Source organism: Stenella coeruleoalba (genome assembly GCF_951394435.1).
Source record: "Stenella coeruleoalba genome assembly, chromosome: 1".
Classification (NCBI taxonomy): domain Eukaryota; kingdom Metazoa; phylum Chordata; class Mammalia; order Artiodactyla; family Delphinidae; genus Stenella; species Stenella coeruleoalba.
The window spans coordinates 15424364-15445521 of record NC_137169.1 but is presented as its reverse complement, the minus strand read 5'-3'; the positions used below and the strand labels follow the sequence as shown (position 1 = coordinate 15445521).

The following is a 21158-nucleotide window of genomic DNA, read 5'->3' as shown; positions in this document are numbered from 1 at the left end:
TGCCCCCTCCTTACCTCATTGTAGGTCTGACTGGAAGGGAAGAGGGTCTTAAACGTGGATCCAAACCCAATGACATTGAAGAGGCAGGCCGGCATGAGGCTCTTAAGAGCCACCAGCATGGCATCCTGACAGGCGAGAAAGGAATTTTTAGGATTCGGGAAGGAGTTCTTACCTTGGCCACCACGCAGCGTTGTTCTCATAGCAGCACGGAAGCAGCCTCCAAGTGCACCTTTCACCCTCTGTCTGCACCCAACACCACTTTCTCCCCCAGATAAAGAAATTCGCTGGTGTTGACCAGAGGCTGAGCCAAAGGCATCATCATAAAAGTCCTCATCTGTGTAGCAGGTCTGATTTCTCAAAGCCATTCTATTACAGTTTTCCAGTTTCGTTTCACCTCCTACTGACCCTGAGCGGTAAGGACAGCAGGGAGCGCCCACCCCCTTCCACCAAAACAAAATTGATGTCTAAGGGAGGCACGTGGCCTGGTCCAGGTCCCACGGGTGATGAAGCAGCCCTCTGTTTCAAGGTCGTGAGCATTAAAGAGTCTTAACCTATCTAACTATGCAACACCAGGAGACTTTGATCAAGGTATATTCTAAAAAATAATGACAAAGAGAGAAGGTGGAGGATATGACAAGAGGGAGAATGATGATATTGATGATAATGATGATACAATGCAACGATAAATGTCAAGCAATTACTACATGCTAAGTACTTTGTATTCATTATCTCATTTAACCTCTGTAACATGTATGATAGCATAGTGGTTAAGGAGATACACTTTGAAGTTAAACGTATCTGGGCTTCAATCTCACCTTTGCTTTTACTAACTTGACCTTGGGCTAGTTATATCACTCCTTTGAACCTCAGTGTGGCGCACAGTAAACATTCAGTACCAACTGAATGGTTATTATTGCCAACCCCATGAGATACATATTAGTATCAATGCCTCTGTTTTACAGATAAGGAAACTGAGGCTCAGAGGGTTAAGGAATTGCACTGGATCGTAAAACCTGAGAATAGGACTGAGGCTTTCGAAGCACAGCTCCGAGATCTTTATTTATGTTGGCCCTGCCTTGGCACAGAACTCAGGGATGAGTGGCTTTCCCTCATCCCTATAGAGTTTATCGATAGCACCCCAGGGATCTCAGCATAGCTTCAGAGAAACAAAGTGTTACACTCCAAAATCTTGCAGGAAACAGCAGCAAGTAGATCCTGGCAACTTTTACACCGTGTGGCCTTCCAGGCTCTGCAGCCCTGCAGCCCCTCTTCCATTCCCCTCTGTAAATATTGACATTAATGTTCTGTCCATCTCCTTTTCTTGCTTGTGTCAATATGTTTTGTTTTTCTGCAAAAGAAGTCAATACCTGTTTATTTTTCATTAGCTCCTGACGTGTGTTGCTGCTAGGAGGAGACCCTGCTGGTCCATACAGATTGTCTCTGCTCGCACCTATTAGAACTTTAAAGCCATGTTTCTGGCAGCTACTGGCACCTGAAGTGTGAGAACAGCTGCAGGAAATTAAATTGGCCGAACTTTCCCCTTTGGCATGGCTGTTTGGATTTCTATTCTCTCCTACCTCCCTAAGCCTAGTTTTTCCTCCACCTTCAACCCAATGAGCCACGTGATGACTCAAGCAACCCCTCAATGGCCTCATTGTCAGTGGGGAAAGGGATGTGTGGCCTGAGTAATTTCTGCGACTTTTTCTAAAAGGGACGCGTTTAGCAGAATGGATCGTGCCAATGCAAAGCCATTTGTGAAAGGATGACCTCGAGCTCACTGAGCTGAACTGGAAGAGAAAGCAAGAGCGACTCCAAGGGGAAAGGGACCGAGACGTGAACCAAGTTATTGTCAGAGAATCCTGACAATAGGTCTCTAGTTCAGGAACTGGATTTCTACTCATAAACCAGCTTCATTTCACTGGTGGTAACTGCCTGGAACACCAAGATGGGAAGGAGGTAGAGACTGAATCCAGGCTCAGCACTGAAAAAAAAGTGTCATGGTCAATTACTGATGTCTGTCTGGGCTTGGAGGAGGGGAACAGAGGGATGTGTGACGTATGTTTGCCCTCCTTGAATGAATCCTTCTTTCTTATTTTACAGAAAGAATAAATGAAGCCAGAGTTGAGAATCAACTTGTCCAAAGCCACATAGCAAGTCAGTGGTAGAATTGACTCTGGAACCCAGGCATTGTTTTTCTCAGAGCCATGTAGCAGGAATGACAATCAGAGAAGAGAGGTTGTCTCAGTGGAAAAGTCTGTATAATTCCCTATTGGCAATGGAAGGAAAATGAGCACTGAATACAGAAGGTTCAGGTTCCCGCACCAGCTCTGTGATGTTGGGAAGAACATTTAGCGTCCTGGGGACTGAGTTTCCTTACCTGGAAAATGGCAGGGAAAATGGATTAAATGCTCTCTGAGAGATGTTTTAGGTCTGTGATCCTATGATACGTTGGAGTAACTGAAGAGATGTCGTGCAAATTGGTACAGCTGTGGAATGGAATACACATGGCCACACAGTCCTGGAGCATGCTTCAGCACTCCAGCACAGTGGACAGCTCCTTACTTCAATGCCTGCCTTTGATGGTGGGCGGGGGTGGGGGAAAGGTACCAAGCAGTCCTGCATCCCAATGTCAAGAGGCTCAAACAAGAACTTGGATCTCATCTATGACTGCTCTGTCATACTTCAAGACCAGACCCAGTCATAGCAAGGCTTAGGAGATAGCTGTCGCCACTGATCCCTCTTAAGCCCATTCCTCCTGGCTCATTCTGTTGCTCTGGAAATAAGAGAGACAAGGTCGGGAGAAGGACAAAATTTCAGGTGACAGCAGAGCCCTCTCCTTGTTCTCTCATCCCTTGCTCTCTTGAACTACGATCCTTTACTGAGTTCAATAAACAGCAACCAAGGGCCTTTTTACACATAAACACAGAGCTAGACCCCATGGGGAGAGACAGATGAGAAAGAGCTGGTCCTTTTCCTTAATGAGTGCATAGTTCCAGAGGAGGAGACAGACATCTGCACAACTAAAAATACAAGGAAGTGTTGGGTAATGCCGTAATTGTGGTGAATAATCTCCTCATGGAGATGGAATGCTTCTGGATGTGGGGGGAGGGTTTTATCACTCTTTCCCCTGAACTCCTTCAGAACCCTCCAAAGCATCAAGACCATGCTCGCAGGCAGGCTTGGCTAACAGGGCTATGCCCCCCACTTGACTGTGAGCTCCTTGGGGCAGGAACTATGTTTCCAAACTACCGTCTTTCCAGGTGGCCAAGCACAGGGCTTTGCACATATGAGGCATTTGAAAAAAAAAACAAAAAAAAGGATGAACCACGTCATTTCTACTGGATTCTACACATCCCTTGATGGCAGGGGCCATGTCCAATGAATCTCCAATGTCACGTGGGTATCCCTCTCCACCTAGTACCTAGTGAGGTGTTTTAGCCAGAACAGGGACACAACAAAGGCGTGTAGAATGCCGAGGGAAACTACTGATCACTTCATCCCTTGTAAATGGACAGCAGTTAACCTCTGCTCAGATCACTTCAGGGGTTTATTTTGGGAGCGAGTTGAGTTTGGGTGGGGTTTCTGTTTAAACTGACATACCAAAAAGTTGTTTGTCATTTCTCTTAGCCAGGGATAGTCATTTAAGGAACGGGTTCAGGTGTGGAAGGAGGGATGCTTGGGGCAGAAAGTGCTGAGAAGCTGGGCACCCTGGGACCCTAGATCCTGGGGGTAGGGATCCTCTTAGAGGTACCTTGACTCGGTGCATGTTGGTCCCATTCATGCTGCCACTCCTGTCGATGAGGAAGATAAACTCGCCATGGGTCTTTCTTAGGTTCGGCTGGACTGACTGGAGGTCAGGACAGAAGTTGAGCATGATGACGGAATGGTGGGGAATGTCCTTGTGGAGGCGTTTCCGGATGATTTCTGTCTGGAGGAGAAAGGGAAACTCTCTCACTTGGGCGTTCACGGGGTCCAGAGCTACTCCTGGGGGTCGTGCTGGTCCCCCATTACTCTCCAAGTCTTGTCAGGATCCCACTCGTCCTCTGTGTGAAAGACTTCCAGGTTGACCCTACCTGGCTCTTCTGCTAGACATTCACAGGTTGCAACAACAGAAAGGCCTAGGTTTGCATCCCAGCTCTGTCACCGTCCAGCTGTGTGATATTGGGCAAGACCCTCCTCTGGGTCTGACTCTTCTTTGTAAAACAGGGCAAACAATGTCCATTTCTCAGGGTGGTTCTGAGGATGAACTGAGCTGGCACGCAAATGGGAAGGTCCTGGCACACATGCAGGTCCTCAGTTGAATAGTGGTTTCTTGCCCTCTCACACCCAGGGGATAAGCCACTCTCTGGCTCGTTTTGGCTGTGAACTTGGATTCTCTCCCACTGATAACTTCCTACTCACGCTTCAAATTTTACCTCTTTGGAAAACCTGCCCCCATCTTCCTGGTGGACTTAGTTTCCTCATCCATGAAATGAGGACAAGAGCACATACCTCACTGAGTTGTATGGACTAAATGCAATGCCTGTGAGACGGCTTCCCAGCAGAGAGATTGTCTGCACAGCAACCATCTACGCTCTTGCTGCCGCCGTTGGTATTTGTCATGGGGACCCAGGCATGTCTCACACTGTGAGTTTTTGCTCCTCTCTCTGCCTCCCCTCTAGCTCGGGGGCTACTTGAAGGCAGGTCGTGCTCGAGTCTCTTGCATCGCCAGGACTTAACATAGAGCTTGGTGCAGAGCTGGGCTCAGTAAACATTAAAGGAAGGACAGCACCAGAGTTCTGTATCTTTTCATGTGTCCTCTTAGTTGGCCTTGTCACACCACTACTGAACTGTCCTCGACTCTCCGGTCACTTTGCACCGAATCTCACTTCCTCTCTCCTCACTCTGCCGCCCTCTCTCTCCACCTCTACTTTCTCTGTCTCTGTATCTGACTGTCTCTGTGTGTACATATCTCTCTTTGTCTATTTCTCAATTTCTGTCTATTTGGGTCCCTTTCTCGATTCAGTAGATGACATCATCACCTGCTCAGGTGTTCAAACCAAAGACCTAAGAGTTGCCCTCGATTTGTCTCTTTTCCTCACCCCACGCATCCACTCCTTCAGCAGAGGGCTGCCTGTTCTGCAGCTAAGATACATTCTGAACTTGTCCTCTTCTCTCTGTCTCCGCTGCAATCACCCAAGCGCAGGACAGTACCATCTCTTGCCTGGATCTTTGCAATAGCTTCCTCCTGGCCTGATTCCTCTACTTTTATTTCCCCGTGGTCCCTTCTATAGAGAGAAGGCAGTGTGATCTTTCTTGTTACTCTCTTGCTTAAGCAATAGTTTCCCCTCACACCTTGTACCAGGGCTCATGAAGCCCCCCTAAGGACTGACCCCTGCCTACCTGTCCACCTCACGTTTGCCCTACATTTCAGCCATTCTGGGCATCTTTCTGTTTTCCAGACGCATCGCCATTATTCTGCTTCCAGCTCTTTGCGTGCTCTTCCAATGCTTCACAATCCACCGGGTCTCACATTCAAACAGGCTTTCTCTACACACCTGGCTGAACAGCACCCGGTACTCTTCACTCATTAGCATATCGTCCTGCCTTGTGTTTCACAGTCCCCGGCCCTCACCTAAACAGATCTTTCTCATGCGTTTCCTTCTTGTCTGTTTCCCTGTGCTTCTTGTGCTGTTTCCCTGTGTTTTCCCTGTGCGCCATCAGGAAAGGATGTGTCATTTTCAGTGCTTTCGTCCTAGTGCCTAGAACCTATTGGGCACTTAGTGTTTGTTGAATGAATAAATGAGAGGATGAATCTGTGTGGGTCTTTTTGTCTGCTACTGACCTATGTGCATCAGTTTTTTTGTCTTTCTGTCTCTATTTGTCTCTGCTTCTCTCTGCATCTCCATCTCTCATACATAATGTCTCTCCCTGTGTCATTTGCCCCCTCTTTGCTAAGTCGCAGTTTTTGACAGCTTGTCCCACTCACTCTTCCTGATTGATGCCTCTGGATGCCCTCCTCCCTCCTACCGGGAGCTCCTTTGCCAAAAGCCACTGCCCAGCCTGGCCCTTTTGATGACAGAGCCCAAGGCAGCAACAGCCACATCTGGTAGTGACAGGAGCCCGATTTTTGCCTCTCCGAGGCATGGGGTGGGGGTCCGGGCTCAGGATCCTCTGATGTCTTGAGCTCCCATTATCCAGTTACAATAAACTCATCACTTCTTAGCAGCTGTGGGTTGAGGGCTGTCATCCCTGGAGCTCATGAGGATACAGGGTATTTGCATAACCAACCCAAGGTGGCAAATTAATTCTCATTTGCCTCAGTGGTCCCAGAGCTAATTGATTTAAGGCTTGGCAGGCACGCCTGGGAGGCTCACTGCCAACACCCCTTGCCCACGTGCTGCAGTTCTCAGAGCTGAGCGGGCACCCCCGGCATTCCCACCACCACTACGGGAGCCTGTCTCCAGCCTCTTCTCCCAACTGACTCATCTGGGTGAGGGGGCACCTCTGGGAGGACAGGTGTTTCCAGTGGGGTCTCTAACGTGGGGATGGGCATTGAGCCACCTACACCTTCCCTTCGCCAACTCCCCTACCCCCCACCAAGCAGGGGCTTCCAGTGGGATCTCTACCAAAGGGAATGGTGTCATCAGCTGTAAGTTATCTCCGCGTTCTTGTCTGTTCCTCTGCCAATCAGGCCAGCAGGAACGGGGGGCCCTTACATCCAGCACAATTGCCCCACATGAGCAAGGCAAAGTCCTTAGCCTCTTTGTCACCAAAGCCAACTCCCTCTTCCCAGCTCACCAGTTATTTCGGGTGCTAAACCTCAGTTTTCTCATCTCAAAAGGGGAGACAATAGAAAGAAGTATCCCGCGATTCTTAAGCCTACCTTGGCACTCAGGACCCGGCTCGATGTGCAGGGTCACGAGCAGGAGGGAGACTGCGGTGGTGGCTTGTGGCTGTGGTTCAGCATCCTCCTCCCCCCCTTCCCCACCCCCAACCCCTTGCTGATGGAGCCCTTGTCCTTTCACTTTGTGGGGGAGGGGTGGGCAGAGGGAAAGGATCTTTCTCAGGCTTTCCCTGCTCTGCCTTTATTCTTTACCTAATAGCAAGCAGGGATACCAGAGGCAGGAGGAGCAAGAGACCCATTCAGCAGGTGGGAAAAGGGAGGCCCAGGAGTAGAGGTGGAGCCGGGAGGGCACCCAGCTGTAGGGTCCTTGGTGCCTCTTGGGGGTGGATTAGCCTGGAGGAGACCAAGGTTGTTTCTGCCACCAGCCTAGAATTTTGCCTGGCTTAGGCACCTTGGTGGCACTAGGAGCAGGTGACCTGACAGGAAGCAGGAGGGCAGTGCCAGGGTGACTGCTGCATCTGGACGTCCACTTTCCCTCTGCCACCAGCTTGCTGTGTGACCTCGGGCAAGTCACACCCACCCCCAACCTCAGGTTCAGGCTCCTCATTGGTCCAGCAAAGACCAAGTCCCCAGTGCCACCCCAGTTCTGCCACCACTGATGTTGCTTCAGTCACCCTCACCTTTCGCTCTGCACTGCTGTCCTTCTTCATCCCTTTAATGAAATCTGTTCTTCCCTTCAAGTGCTGGTCAAACTCTCCCAGGGTCATGTCCCCTTTCTCCATCAGGACATGTGGCATGTAGGGCTCTGCAGAGATGAGATCAACTCTTGGCACTTGCCCGAGGGTGAGGGTGATGCTGGGGGCCTTGGTGGAGTGGCAGATCTTCACAGTGCGGAGGATTCCCAGTTGGAAGAGGGGGATGGGATTCCTGGCTGCTTGAGGCAGTGTGGGACCCTGAGAAGACTCCTTAGCTGGGAGGCAGGAGAGCCTAGTGGCTGTGGGTGATTCACTGCCCCTCCCTGGGCCTCAGTTTACCCATCTGTAAAATGGGAGTGATTCTGGGCTCTGATCTTTTTGCATCTAAACATTCGATGAATTCTTAAAGAGACAAAAGAGTTGCTCCCTGAGAGTTCTGAGCTGCCAGGGTCTCATGGAGCTTAGGGCTTCAAAGATCTCTGCTCAGCTGGCCTGGGGGCAAAGTGCACCACTGGGTGGATGAGACCCTGGGGTCTCAGGAGCTAGAATGGGGCAGGAGACACTCAATTCTGCCAGTTAGCACTAAGTTTTCCAGGAGGCAAGTAGCTGGTCTCCTCCTCTGTCACGCGCCCCTACCCTCTCACTGGTACTGGGTGCAGGGCCATGTGTCTGTGCCCCATGGGATCAGCACCTCCTCCCTCCCACAGGCATCCTGGGGGCCCCGCCTGGTGCACAGTACCGCTGGGGTGGATGAGGATCTCCACGGGTCGGTCGAAGGTGTGCCTGTTGGCCAGGGTGATAATGATACTCTCGGCGGAGCGTGCGGACGGGGAGGCGTCAGCTCGGATCTCGTGGGTGGGACTCTCCACCCCTGAGTGGCACAGAAAAGTGGGATAGGCTCAGGAGTCCCCGGAGGGAGAGGAGCTTGGTGGGGGACCCTGAGACTCAGGCCAGAGATGACTGGCACTCCAGCCCCCTCAGGGGCTCCTGATCTGCTGTGTAAAACCGTGGACAGGCCTCCTCAATTTCCCCGTCTGCAAAAGGGGGGCTTAGCTAGATGGGGTCTAATGGCCTTTCCTGCCCTGACCTCAGGATCCAGTGGCGGTCAAAGGAATGGCTTCCTCACAGGGCACAGAAAGACAGAAAGAGCTCCATGCTCCATCGGTGGGCACTGCATAAATGCCTCTTGTGTTGGGATGTCCTGTTGCTCTGGGAGAACCCTTGTTGACAAGAAACCACATCCTAGTGTCTCTTTAAAACCTTGACTGGGTGGGGGAGGGGACCCATCAGAACAATGGTACCCGCCCCTGGCTGCTTGTTAGAATCACCTGGGAACTTTTAAATGTTCCAATGTCCAGGACTCACCCCAGACCAATGTCATCAGAAGCTCTGCGGGGGGGAATCGCCTGGGAACTGTTTTTTTTTTTTTTTTTTTTTGCGGTATGCGGGCCTCTCACTGCTGTGGCCTCTCCCGTTGCGGAGCACAGGCTCTGGACGCGCAGGCTCAGCGGCCATGGCTCACGGGCCCAGCCGCTCCGCGGCATGTGGGATCTTCCCGGACCGGGGCACGAACCCATGTCCCCTACATCGGCAGGCGAACTCTCAACCACTGCGCCACCAGGGAAGCCCTGCCTGGGAACTTTTAAATGTTCCAATGCCCAGGACTCACCCCAGACCAATGTCATCAGAAGCTCTGGGGTGGGGTCTAGGGGGTGGGATTTGGAAAGTTCCCCAGCTGATTCTGCCATGCAAGGGGAAGAGCAGGAAGCAGCTTTGTGGCTATGGCTCCAGAAGAAGACCGAGGACCGCGGACTTCGGACGGCCATGCCCTCGTGGACATTTCCCCGGGGAAGCCATTGAGGTGAGGGTGGGGACAGCCTTGAAACCTGTCCTTGGGAAAGACTCATCTTAGGCCGCATGCTGGGGAGCAGGAAACGGGGGCGAGGGGCATGAGCTTCAGGCTGTCTTCCATCTGGGCTGGCCAGCTTTCCCTCCCTCCCCTTCCTTTCCCCACCCCGCCGTGGCCTCGAATCTTCTTTCCAGCCCCATCCGGGTCTAGGCAGCTCCCTCTCACCTGCGAGCAGGCAGGGCCCACGGATCTCCAACTGGAAGTTGAAGTCATATTCCGTGGGGTTGGACACATCGGTGTCCAGGAGAGTCGCCAAGCTCAATTTGTTCCAGGAGTCCAGGGCCCGGGGGCCGAAGCAATGCTTGTCTTTTCTGGGAAGGGGGCCGAGAGGCGGAGGAGGCTGCCAGTCAGGGCTGAGGCAGGGGGCCAGCAAGAGAAGACATGGAGAAAATGGCAAGTCCCAGGCAGCCCTGGCACCCCTGCAGCCCCACCCAAAAAGGGACTGAGGGGCTTCCTTCCACCCCAGATGCTGACAGTCTCACTCAGCCTGCCTGCAGGGAGAGCCTGGATTCAGACCTAAGGTACCACTACCTACGATGGATGGGCCAGGCACCAGGCATGGGAGCTAACACTGTTCTCGCCACGCCCCCAGAGGAAGGCCTCAGAGCCCTCATCCCCCCCCACCCCCACGTGGGGAAACCGAGGCTCAGCTACATGAGGTCACTAGCCTAAGTTGCCACCACTGGCATGCGGCAGAGTGTGCATCCTCACCCGGGTCTCTGTGGCTCGGCCGTGAAACATTTTACATACGTCACATCACTTCTGGAATACCTGCTCTGTCTCTGCAAGCTGGGAACCCTTGCATAAAGCCACTTCTCTGAGTCTTGGTTTTCTCATCATTGAATGGGGATAATAATGACACAGCTGTCTTGAGCAAGCGCTTAGCAAAGTGTCACTGCTGAACGCTCACGTCTCTATCTTTGTCATCCCTCACCCTGTCTCTGATTCTGCTCTATTTCCCTCCCCTCTACGGTCCTGCCTTCTGAGGTCTTTGATACACGTTCTGAATGTGCACATATTTTTGTAAAACACACCGTGACTTTTGGTTGAAAAGAAAGCATTGTATTAGGAATCTCATCCAATTGCTCCCCTTTCTTTCACCCAACACTGTGTCTGTAAGCTCTGTCCAGGTGGCCGTCTGCAAAGCAAAGTCTTTCCTGCTGATGTGCTGTGGCTTGGGGCCATCTGCTATATTGTACATATTCCTTCCTGCCTTCACCTCCCTGTGTTCACAGACTCCAGCACCATGAACATCTTCATCCGTGTGTTATGTTTGGATGTATAAAAGGATTTCTCTGGGATCCCTGGGTCAAAGGGCACACACCGAGTATTGCCCCAGATTGCTTTCCAGAGTGGCTGGGCCAGTTTCCACTTCCACAAGCAATGAACGAGACTTTCCTTCTCTCATCCTCACCAACACTTGGTATTATCTATTTTTCTTATTTTTTCCCATGTCCCTCTATCTAAGCAACTTTGAGGTTCATCAGAATTGGATGCAGGCGTCTCCCAAGAGCATCTCTGTTAACTCTGCCTGCTGGAACAGGCAGGAATTAGCTTATCAGGGCCACCTCAGGGGCACCGGGGACTGCTTGGCCTCTTGTTCCCTGATCCACCGAGGTCTTGAATGTCCCCAGGTCTGCTAGGTCCTGCCTCTCCCAAGCACCTGGCTTGGCGCCTCTGGCAGCGTTTATATAGATGACACACGAGCTGGTGTTCCCTAGCCTGAGACTGGCTGGTGCCACCAGCTTCTCTGTTGTACCAACAAGTGTCCTCACTCTAGATTTCGAGGCCCTACACAGGCTGACTCTCCCACTTTGCTAGAGTCTTACTAGCCTTGCAGCTGCTCTTCCAACATACCCAGTCTGTTGCTGCCTCAGGGCCTTTGCACTTACTGCCCGCTCTGCCCCCTGTCCCGAATGTTCTTCTTCCACTATACTTCCACGGCCAGCCCCCTTCATTCAGATCAGGCCTCAAGTGTTGCCTAAGCCCTGTCTATTCTAGCGAAACTAGCGCCCACCCCATCCTGTCCCCCTCTAGCCTCTGTAGCATCTATCTCCATAGAGCTCATCACCCAACAAATGACATGTTTGTGGGCTTATTACTTTATTGTCTGTCTCCCCCCTTAGAATGCTAGCCCCACGAGGGCAGGGACCTTGTCTGTCTAGTTTACTGCTGTATTCCCAGCACCCAAAACAGTACCTGCCCCATGGTAGGTGTTTAATTACTATTTGTGGTGTGGTTGAGGAGTGCCCTCTGGGCTGGCCCCACGTGGGAGGCTAAAATAACCCCTCCCCGTCAGGACACCTTGAGGTCAGCACTTTAACTGGTGGTGTCCAGGGGTTTGCTGTCACTGTCCTCTGTGTCCCAGTGGGCACGTGCTCCCAGCTGTCCCCATAGCCCAACCAGGGTATGTATGAAACTCCTAGATACATACGGTACATCTTCCCAGATTTCAACTTGGCTCAAAGATTCAGGCTCAAAGCTGGGGAGGGGGAGTTAAGCAGTTTAACTGGTAATTAATTCAAGTGTTGTTTTTCTACCACAGTGGTGCTAATATATTGTGGAACAGATTTTTTTTTTAATGACGCGAATTGAATGATAAGATACAGGACTTCAAAAGACATCTCCTGTATGCATCAGGCTACTTTCAAACTGGCATCCTCTCTCCCTGCAGAGGAACCACTAGTCCCCCTGGACTTATAGGTGGGAAAATGGGAGGAGCCCCGATCTCAGCTGCAGGTGCCTCAGGCTGTGACCCACCCCCTTTTCTCTCCTCCCCCACCGGGGGAGTACAGAGAAACTGTCCCGGAGTGTACCCTCCCGGCCCTGCAAAGCACACCATTGTAAAGCAATTATACTTCAATAAAGATGTAAAAAAAAAAATCAAGAAGCTACATTATATTACTAAAAAAAAAAGAAAAAATGACTTCTTGTTGCTTCGGGGAGAAATCCAAAGTCTGCCAGGGCCACCGGGTGTCCTGTATCTCTGCAGCCTCATCTCATGTCACCCGTCCTTCAGTCCCCCTCTGTGGCCCTGTCCTTGCTGCCTCAGGGCCTTTGCCTCTGCTGTTCTCACCTATAGGAGCTTCTCTCTGTGCCTATATCCACCCCCCTCCTGGCTCAGCCCTCAGCTGAAATACCACTCCTCAGAGAAGCCTGACCAGGGCCCCAGACCCCCCACTCCCCGGTTGGGTCCCTCTTTTATACTCTTAGCCAATGCACCTCTCCTTTACTGCACTTTTCACATAATTAATTATGCATGCAAGTTCATAAACAGTTCACATTTGTTGTGTTATCTGTTGGATAATGATCTCTCCCACCAAGTTCCAAAAAGGCAAGGGACCATGTGGGTTTCATGTCCTCTGGGTCCCTAACACCCCCTCCCCAGTGTCTAGCACCTAGGTGCTCTGAAAATACCTCTTGAGTGCATTAAAGAAAAAAGCCTGGAAATTCTGATACCAAGCTGTCCAAATCCTAACACTTCTGACCCGCACCAACACAGAGCATTTCAGGGAGATTCTTAAGTGCTCGAAATGTGAGACGGGGGCAGCTACAGAGCTCAGCCTCACCTCCTATCCTTCCCGCCGGCCCATCTCCCTGCTGCACCCGGGACTCTGGCCCTGTTTGGGCAGGGGCTCCTCACCCATGGGTCTGTTGGTTGGAGGGGCCAGTGCTCTCGGTGCAGAACTGAGGCACGGTTGGGGCGCAGACAGCAGGTAGCAGGACTCTCACAGCCCCGCTGGGCAGCGTCAGGAGCTCCGAGGAGGTGCTGACAAAGATGGTGACGTTCTCCATCGGGGCGATTGTCCCCAGGTTGACCACAAAGAGGATCCGCTCCAAATCCTCATCCAGAGCCACCTTTCCTGGTGTGCAGGAGGAGGGATGATGCAGAATGTTTCCTCAGTGCCGGGCCTGGCGTCAGGTACCGTGCACACATTCTCTCCCATCCCCTCTAAGCTTGCTGTGTGTTAGGGTAGAGCAGCCTGTTCTGCTGATGGGAAAACTGAGGCTCAGCGTGTGGGCGCAACTTGCTCAAATTACTCAACAAATAACTAATTTATTGAACCAGGATCGGAACCTACATGGGTCTGATGCCAGACCTGTGTACTTTCCACTGTATCCTGCAGGGATTGGGAGACTGGGACCCACAAATCCCCAACAGAGGGTCACATCTCTATCCGCAGACTCTATGTCCCCCCGAGAATCACGTTGGAGCATTGCCCCCTCCCCCAGCATCCATGCTCTCTCCTTTCATCTGAAAGACCCAGCCCTCATTCCTCCTTAGCCCATCCTACCCATCCATCCAACCCCTCCACGAAAACCTCCCTGGTCCCACCTGGACCGCTCCTTCCCTCCTCTGACATTATCTGGACCGCTTTTGGCATAGCCACTGTCAACTTCCTATCGTGGTCCCTACCAGGCATGTCCTAGCTATTCTTCCAGGCTGGGAGAAGTCCTAAAATCTTGGGGGAAACTTTGCATCTCACATCGTGAGTGTTCATTAAAAGATTCTTGAACATCTCAATGATCAGGTGAACAAACTTCACCTCCATCATAAATCCAATGGTAAGAATCTCATATCATATGATCCTTGGTCTGGACTCAAGCCTTGGCTCTGCCACTAACATGCTGTGTGACCTTGGGCCAGTCACTCACCCTCTCTGAGACGCAGTATCCTCAATAGCAGGCATCAGTAGCCATGCTGTGAGTACCTACTCTGCACCAGGGACTGTGATGAGTGTTCTGCATGCTCTTTGTTGAGATTTGGATGCATGGGATTATTAGTTACAGTTTACAAATGAGGCTTAATTTCTTATCTGAGCTTGCAAGCAACAGGATAGGCAGTCAAATCCTGGTGTGACTCATTCTACAACCTCTGAGCTTAAATGACATGCTCTTCTGTTTTTTAGAGCTATCTCAACAATCCTTCTGTTGCCTCCTTTGAGCCTTACCGCTCTTTCCAGGTGAGAACAGAAACAATTACCTCTATTTTCCAAATAGTAAGGTGAGGTTCAGAGAGGTTCATTATTGGCCTGAGGTCACACAGGATTCCTGACTCTTAGTGTAGTGCGCTCTTTACCCTATCCCATTGCTGCCCTTTCAGTCTGTCTGAGACTCCAGCCATGCCCAGGCCCTGCCACAGCCTTTCTGGCCTTCTTACCTGTGACAGTTGCAGCTCGGAGGCCAGTAGCATCTAAGCGGCCACCCTCCATCTTGGCTTTGTCCTTGATCTGTACTGTCACGACTCGGTCGGCAATGACTGCCTCAAAGCCGATCACCGTGGTGTACTCATCCAGTGGGTATACAAAGAGACCTGCCAGAGCAGGGCCCAGCATCGCGGGGTGCCCCAGACCCGCTCTGCATGCCCCACCCCGGAGGAGGAACTGGAGCCTTTGGCCTGCCATCCGAGTGGATGGTACTCCCTGCCACTTGGAGGACTCCAGAGAGAACTCGGGCTGGGGCCCCCTGGTTCTGGGGGCTGGGCAGGAGAGGCACAGCAGCAGGCTCTGTGTCAGCTGCAGGGCAGCTGGAAAGGGACGGCTGCTCCCCTGTCCCAGCCAACTCTGACTCTGCTGGCCTGTGAGGCCGGTGTGACCAGGGCTTCTGATATTTTTTTGTTTTGTTTTGTTTTGTTTTGTTTTTTTGTGGTACGCGGGCCTCTCACTGTTGTGGCCCCTCCCGTTGCGGAGCACAGACGCCAGACGCGCAGGCTCAGCGGCCATGGCTCACGGGTCCAGCCCCTCCGCGGCATGTGGGATCCTCCCACACTGGGGCACGAACCCGTGTCCCCTGCATCGGCAGGCAGACTCTCAATCACTGCGCCACCAGGGAAGCCCGGGGCTTCTGATTTTTCAAGAGAGAGTGGAGATCTGGATTTTTATGTGACCTGATGTGTGGGACAAATAAGACACCTCTGTGTGGTGGTCCCGTGCGTGGCACCTAGGAGCTGGGGCTTTGGAGGAATAGGGCTAGGGTTCTAATCTGGGCCCTGCCCCCTTCCCCAGTCTGGTGACCTTGGATAAAAACATTTAGCATCTCTACGCCTCACAGCCCCATCTGTAAAATGGGGATAATAGAGCCAAACTCAGGGTCGTTATGAAAATGGAAAAGCCAGCCACCACTTATTAAACCATATCCCCCATAGTGCGCGCCCTACATCTTTATATCTCAGTGCTTCTCGAACTTCAAGAGCACGTGAATCACCTGGGGGTCTGGTTAAAATGCAGATTCTGACTTAGTGGTCCTGGGACAGGGCCTGAGATTCTGCATTTCTAACCATCTCTGGGTGATGCCGATGGCTGGGGTACCACACTCAGAGGATCAAGGTCGTATCTCATTTTATCTGCCCACTAACATGAGGGCAGCACAGTGCTGGGCCCATGGTGAACTCTCCACAAATCCCAGCTTCCCATCCCTCAGTTTCCGCATCTATAAAATGGGGGGACTGTCCTTTCTGCACATGGAAAGCCAAAGGACTGTCCCAGAGCTGTTCGGTAATTTAGTCCCTGGGTTCCTCGCGGGTCTCACTTTAGGCCACCCTCTATAGGTTTCCTTAAACGGAGGAAAAGTGTCATTTGCTCTGCCCAGGAGATTTCCGCAGGGAGGAGACTTTCCCTTGCAGGTTTCTTTTGGGAATTGAAAGACTTTCAGAAGCTCAGGTCAGGCTGGAGGGTGGTGCCCCAAGACATGAAGTTTGGGGGTTAGGAGGCCCCCATCACTCTGGATGAGAAGGAATGCTAACCATAACAAGCCTTTACGCAGAACCCTCCTGGCCAGCCTTCCCATAACTCCCTTCCTTAAGTGCAAGGAGAGGAGTGTAATTTACAAACATCTCTTGCAGGGGAACGCCGGTCCACACTCCTGACTGCCTTGCACTGATGACTCATTTGCAGACTGTTTTCCATTCCACGCTGTCCTTCCTCATGTATTACCTCATCTGTTCCTCCTGCAAACCCTGGCGTCCAAACAGGTGCAGGAGCACCCTGATGTCGAGAAGGACAGTGGCTTCCCCAAGGTCACGGGGACGAGAGCCACACCTATGACCGGGAGCTCCTGGCTTCCACTGAGTCTGGACGCCTCTCCTACTGTGAGGCTCACTGGGGAAAGTGGAGGACTGACTATCTGACACAGGTGGGCATGTCTCGTGAACATAAATAGGGCTGGGGCCAAGCCCCAACCTGCGTTCGAATCCTGAGCTGACTTGCTACCAGCTTTAAGACCTGCAGGGCAGAAGTGGTATTCCTGTTTCACAGATGCGGAAACTTGAGACTCAGAGAGGTGACGTGACTTGTCCGGTGTCAATCAGCTAATACATGTCAGGATGGGGATTCTGCTTGGAGGAGCAGGTGGTCCTGGGGAAGCGCCAACAGGGATCCTTACCCTGGAAGGGCTGGGCTTCCAGGTTGCCATAGGTGAGGGAGGCGGTGAGACCCAGGGCGTAACCACTGACAAAGGAGGTGACGTCGGATGCGGTGAGGGGCAGGGCTGCCCCTGTGATCTGGTTCAGCAGACCAGGCATCTTGATGGCTACTCAGCCTTCAGGGCCTGCAAGAGACAGGGAGGCAGGAAGTGGGGAGAGACCCCCCCCATCCCTCCCCAACTCAGTTCTCCCACTTCAGCCCCCACAGGAAGTCAAAGCATTGTTCTCGTCACTTCCCCCAACTACTTCCTACTCAGGGACCCACAGTGACTCTTGACCACCCCTCAGAAGAGAAGGCGTGGTCATTCCATTTCACAGTAGAGAGACTGAGGCCTAAAGACACGTGACCTGCCCGGATTCACTCAGTGGGTGGGAGCGCAGGCAGGGTTAGAGCCCAGGCAGCCTCGTGTCCAACCTGAGCTCCTCCATGGCAGTGCTCTCCTAGCTCCGGATGGGAGTCCAGGGGCTCTGATCCCGTCCCTTTGTCAGTCCTGTGATCTCTGAGCCTCAGATGCTTCCTCTGCAGAATGAGACAATTGGAATAGCTCACCAAGCCCCTCGTTCGCTGACTTCAGTGAAGCTACCCACTACAGTCAACACTTGGGGTGTAAGGGAAGTGAGAAACACCCACCCCCACCCCTCCAAAGACACTAAAGTGAAAAAAGCCACCGTCCCTCCAGGTGTGCAGACCAAAAGCCTGGGGGCCGCTCTCGGCACCTCTTTTTCCCACCCCCACACCTAAGCTATTGCCAAAGATCATGATTTATCTCTGGGAAGACCCTGGCATCCATCCACGCCTTTGCTCCTCTGCCACCAGCATCCCTGCCCCAGCCATCACCATCTCCACCTGGGCCGCAGCTCCTACCTGGCCTCTTGAATATACTCCTCCCCCCCGAACCCCGGAATCCATTCTCTACCCAGTGGCCAGAATGAACAGACCAACACACAAGTTGGACAGATTTCCATCACCCCCGCCTCCCTCTCTCACCCACCAATGGTTTCCTATTTCTCCTAGAATAGAGACCAAACTCTTTTAAAGTTTTGGCCTAGAGCCCTGTGTGATCTGGCCCTGCCTGCCTCTCTAGCTGATCTGTCATCATGTTCCCAACCACACTGTGTGTCTCCCAGCTTCCATGCCTTCCCTCAGATGTGTCCTGTGCTCTCTCCACCTTTGCACTTGCCGCACTCTACCTGGAAGGCTCACCCCATCACCCACTGTAAACTAGTAACTTCCTATTGTCCTTCAGTGTCAACTCAGGGCCCCCCTTTGCCGGGAAGCCAGTCCACGCATGCCCAGCATCCTTTCTCTGCCTGTTACAGAGCCGAGCTTCTCTCCCTCTGAGCACTTCCATTAGTTTGTAAGGATGCATCTTGTTCCCGTGAGATTATTTGATTCACGCCCGTCATCCCGTTTGGAGTGCACGCCCCTGGAGGCCAGGTCTATTTTTGCTGCTCATGGCATCCTCAGTGCTGATTGAACACATAAAAGAATGTATGACTGTCATTATTCCAACACCAAAGACTTCGGAGCGCTTCTCAGGGCAGGGTATCGATTCTCTATGAGGTTCCTGAGACCCTCCCAGGCAATCACCTGCCTTCATGAGGTAGGGTGGGAGTGGGAAGCAAAGTCAAACAGAGGGTGTGAAATACGAATTTGAGATTCTTTCTGGATCTTTCTCTCGGTGATGTACGTGCCAGGCTGGTAGCCTGTTGCCATTTATTTGCAAAAGGCTGTTCAGTGAGTGCTGTTTACTCTGCCTTTGCCCTGAGAAGGGAACTCTTTGCTTCTATGTCCTCCTTGTGTCCCCAAGCAAGGATCCTCAGGTAGGCCAGCAGCGTCTTTTTAATTATGTTCTCTCTGCGGCTCCGGCCCAGACAGCTCTCAGCCCTGGCGTATCTGCAGTGGGCTGACTGACAGTAGGAGGAAGGTAAGGGGCTGGGAGGGAGCGGCTGTATCCTCAGCTGCCTTCTTTCAGGAGTTCTCGGTCTCAGGGGCCTGGCCAAACCCAGAACAAGACGGCGGAGGTCATTTCCTGACAGAACCTCACTCCCTGCCATCCACACTCCCGCCCTCCTTCTCCTGGTTCCCTCCTGTCCAGAATGCTGACTGGGAACCAGCACCCAGACGTGTGGTGGACTTGAACTTAAGCTTCAGTTCAACTCGAGGGAGAGTTTTGCCCAGGGCGTCTCAGCCGGCCCACTCATCCTACACTGGCCCTGTGCCCACCCCAGCTTCCTGGGGTGACTCTCACCCAGAGAGTAGGGCTTGGGTGAGCGATGTTGATAACACAGGCAGACTCACTCCGCACTGACCCTTTAACAATGTCAGCCCTCTTGGGAGTAAACTTGAAATTCTGCAGGGCCTACTTCATGCAGTCTCCATCGATTCATCCAGCACCGATAAGCACCTACTGCGTTCCAGGCCCTGAATTGGCCACTAGGCACACAAAGATAAGATACAACTCCATCCTTAAGGAACTTACAATCCAGAGGCAGAGGAGCTGGGGAGTGGGGGAAGATAATGGTAACAGCAGGTGGAATTTGTTGAAAACTGAAACTGTGCCAGGCACACATATTATCTCATTTAATTCTCACAACCTTATAAAATGTATTGTTTTGCAGGTGATGACATCGAGGCCTCAGACACATTTGGTTTCGTGCATGAGTTTGGGCCGCCCCAAGGACATACTGGTACCCAGGGTGCGTGTGTGGGACTTTCTCCTGGAGGAGCCCAGGGGCGTCCCTGCAAGAGATGATGGGGACCAGAGCAAGGAATGCTGAGCACCCTCCCTCCAACCATCCCAAGCTGGGCCTCCAGTGGGCGTCAGGCCACAGAAACTCCTACGAGAGACCTAACAGGGAGGAAGCCACCAGACAGTGGAAGCCCAAGACAGTGTGAGAAGCCAGGCTCGGCCTCAGGAACGGTGTGGTGTGAGCGGGGCTGAGGTGGTGACAGGGGCTGATCTTAGTGTGTCAGGGTCAATATTTCACTAGGCGTTTACCTGCCTCACCTCCTTCCTGATCGGCCAGACCACCTGTCTTTTCCCAGGTCCTTGACTTTTGGGATGCAGAATCTGGGCTGGTGAAGTGAGAGACAAGAGAAAGGGGAGTGAATGCGCTGGGAGAAGGGATGGAAGGGGCCACTAGACCTTAGAGCAGCCAAGGGGAGAGTGAGGGGGCGGGCAGGAAAGAGGATTTCTAAGAAGTGAGCGAGCCACTGTAATCCCTGGGTATTCGTCCCCTCCTTTATAAAACCAGGTGAGTGGAGGGGCCAATAGCTCCCATCTCATCAGCACTGTGAAGATTAAATTGAATAATGTGTACAAAGTACCCGGCACAGTGCCTGGCACATAGTAGGAGCTCAATAAATATTTGTAACGTGAAATGAATGAATGAATGAATGAATGAATGCCGGCAGCCTCCCAGGGACACTAACTTTTAGCGGTCACCTAGGCGCTGGGAGACAGGCAAACAAGGCAGAAGTGACATAAAAACTAATGGAGGTGACAGATATCACATGAAGCTGCAAAAGTCAACAGATTCAAAACCTGACCCCTTCCTGTCACCTCCACTGCTGCCACCCTCTTGTCCCCCTACAGTTTATCCCCAATGGAGTAGCCAGGGTGATCCTTTGAAGACATGGATCCAGTCATGTGGTTCTAGAGTTCAAACCCTTGCCAGCTCCCCTCGCCCCTCAAGACCCCCTGATCTGGGCCCCACGCCCTTTCCTTTCTCATCTCCCCATTGGTGACTCTGCCCTGGCTCTCATGCCATAGAGCTTTTGCACGGGCTGCTCCCACTTCCTGGAACGTTTTCCCCTCACTATCCACGTGGCTCTCACCCTCACTCCTTCAAGTCTTTGCTCAAATGACACCTTCTCAGGGCGGCCTATCCTTAATACCGCATTTCAACTTGCAACCTGTTCCCCCAGCTTCACTTCCAATCCCTCATCCTGCTCTTTTATTTTTCCCAGAGCACATATTACTAACATACTCTATATAAAGCATTTATTATGTTTATTGCTTATCACCTGTCTCCCCTCCACAAGGGCAAGGATTTGGGACCTGTTTTTCTCAAGATATATCCCAAGTGCCTTGAGGAGCGCTTGCATTATTAGCAGGTGGTGAATAAATATTGCTGAATGAATGAATGGATCAATACATATAATCACAGTGCAAAGCTGGCCATTTCTGGGTTTCCCATTTTTCTAGCTGAGGACAGCTCCCCAGGGAAGATGTCGGAGTTAAATCCATCATTTAGGTTTTCATCCCAGTATTTATCAGTCAGCAGCCCAGATACACCCTCCCC

General features: G+C 52.0%; 1 protein-coding gene across 1 annotated transcript in view; it reads right to left on the bottom strand.

The window, feature by feature from the left end:
- Positions 1–16949, bottom strand: part of VWA5B1 (von Willebrand factor A domain containing 5B1) — a gene marked incomplete at both ends in the record, with an annotated part of 40182 nt that extends 23233 nt beyond the window's left edge. Inside the window, 8 exons of the mRNA XM_079923492.1 lie at positions 15–125; positions 3752–3928; positions 7507–7631; positions 8261–8392; positions 9596–9741; positions 13074–13329; positions 14592–14744; positions 16811–16949. Coding sequence (XP_079779618.1) covers positions 15–125; positions 3752–3928; positions 7507–7631; positions 8261–8392; positions 9596–9741; positions 13074–13329; positions 14592–14744; positions 16811–16949 — 1239 coding nt within the window. The remainder of the gene's footprint in view (positions 1–14; positions 126–3751; positions 3929–7506; positions 7632–8260; positions 8393–9595; positions 9742–13073; positions 13330–14591; positions 14745–16810) is intronic.
- Positions 16950–21158: the final 4209 nt, after the last annotated feature.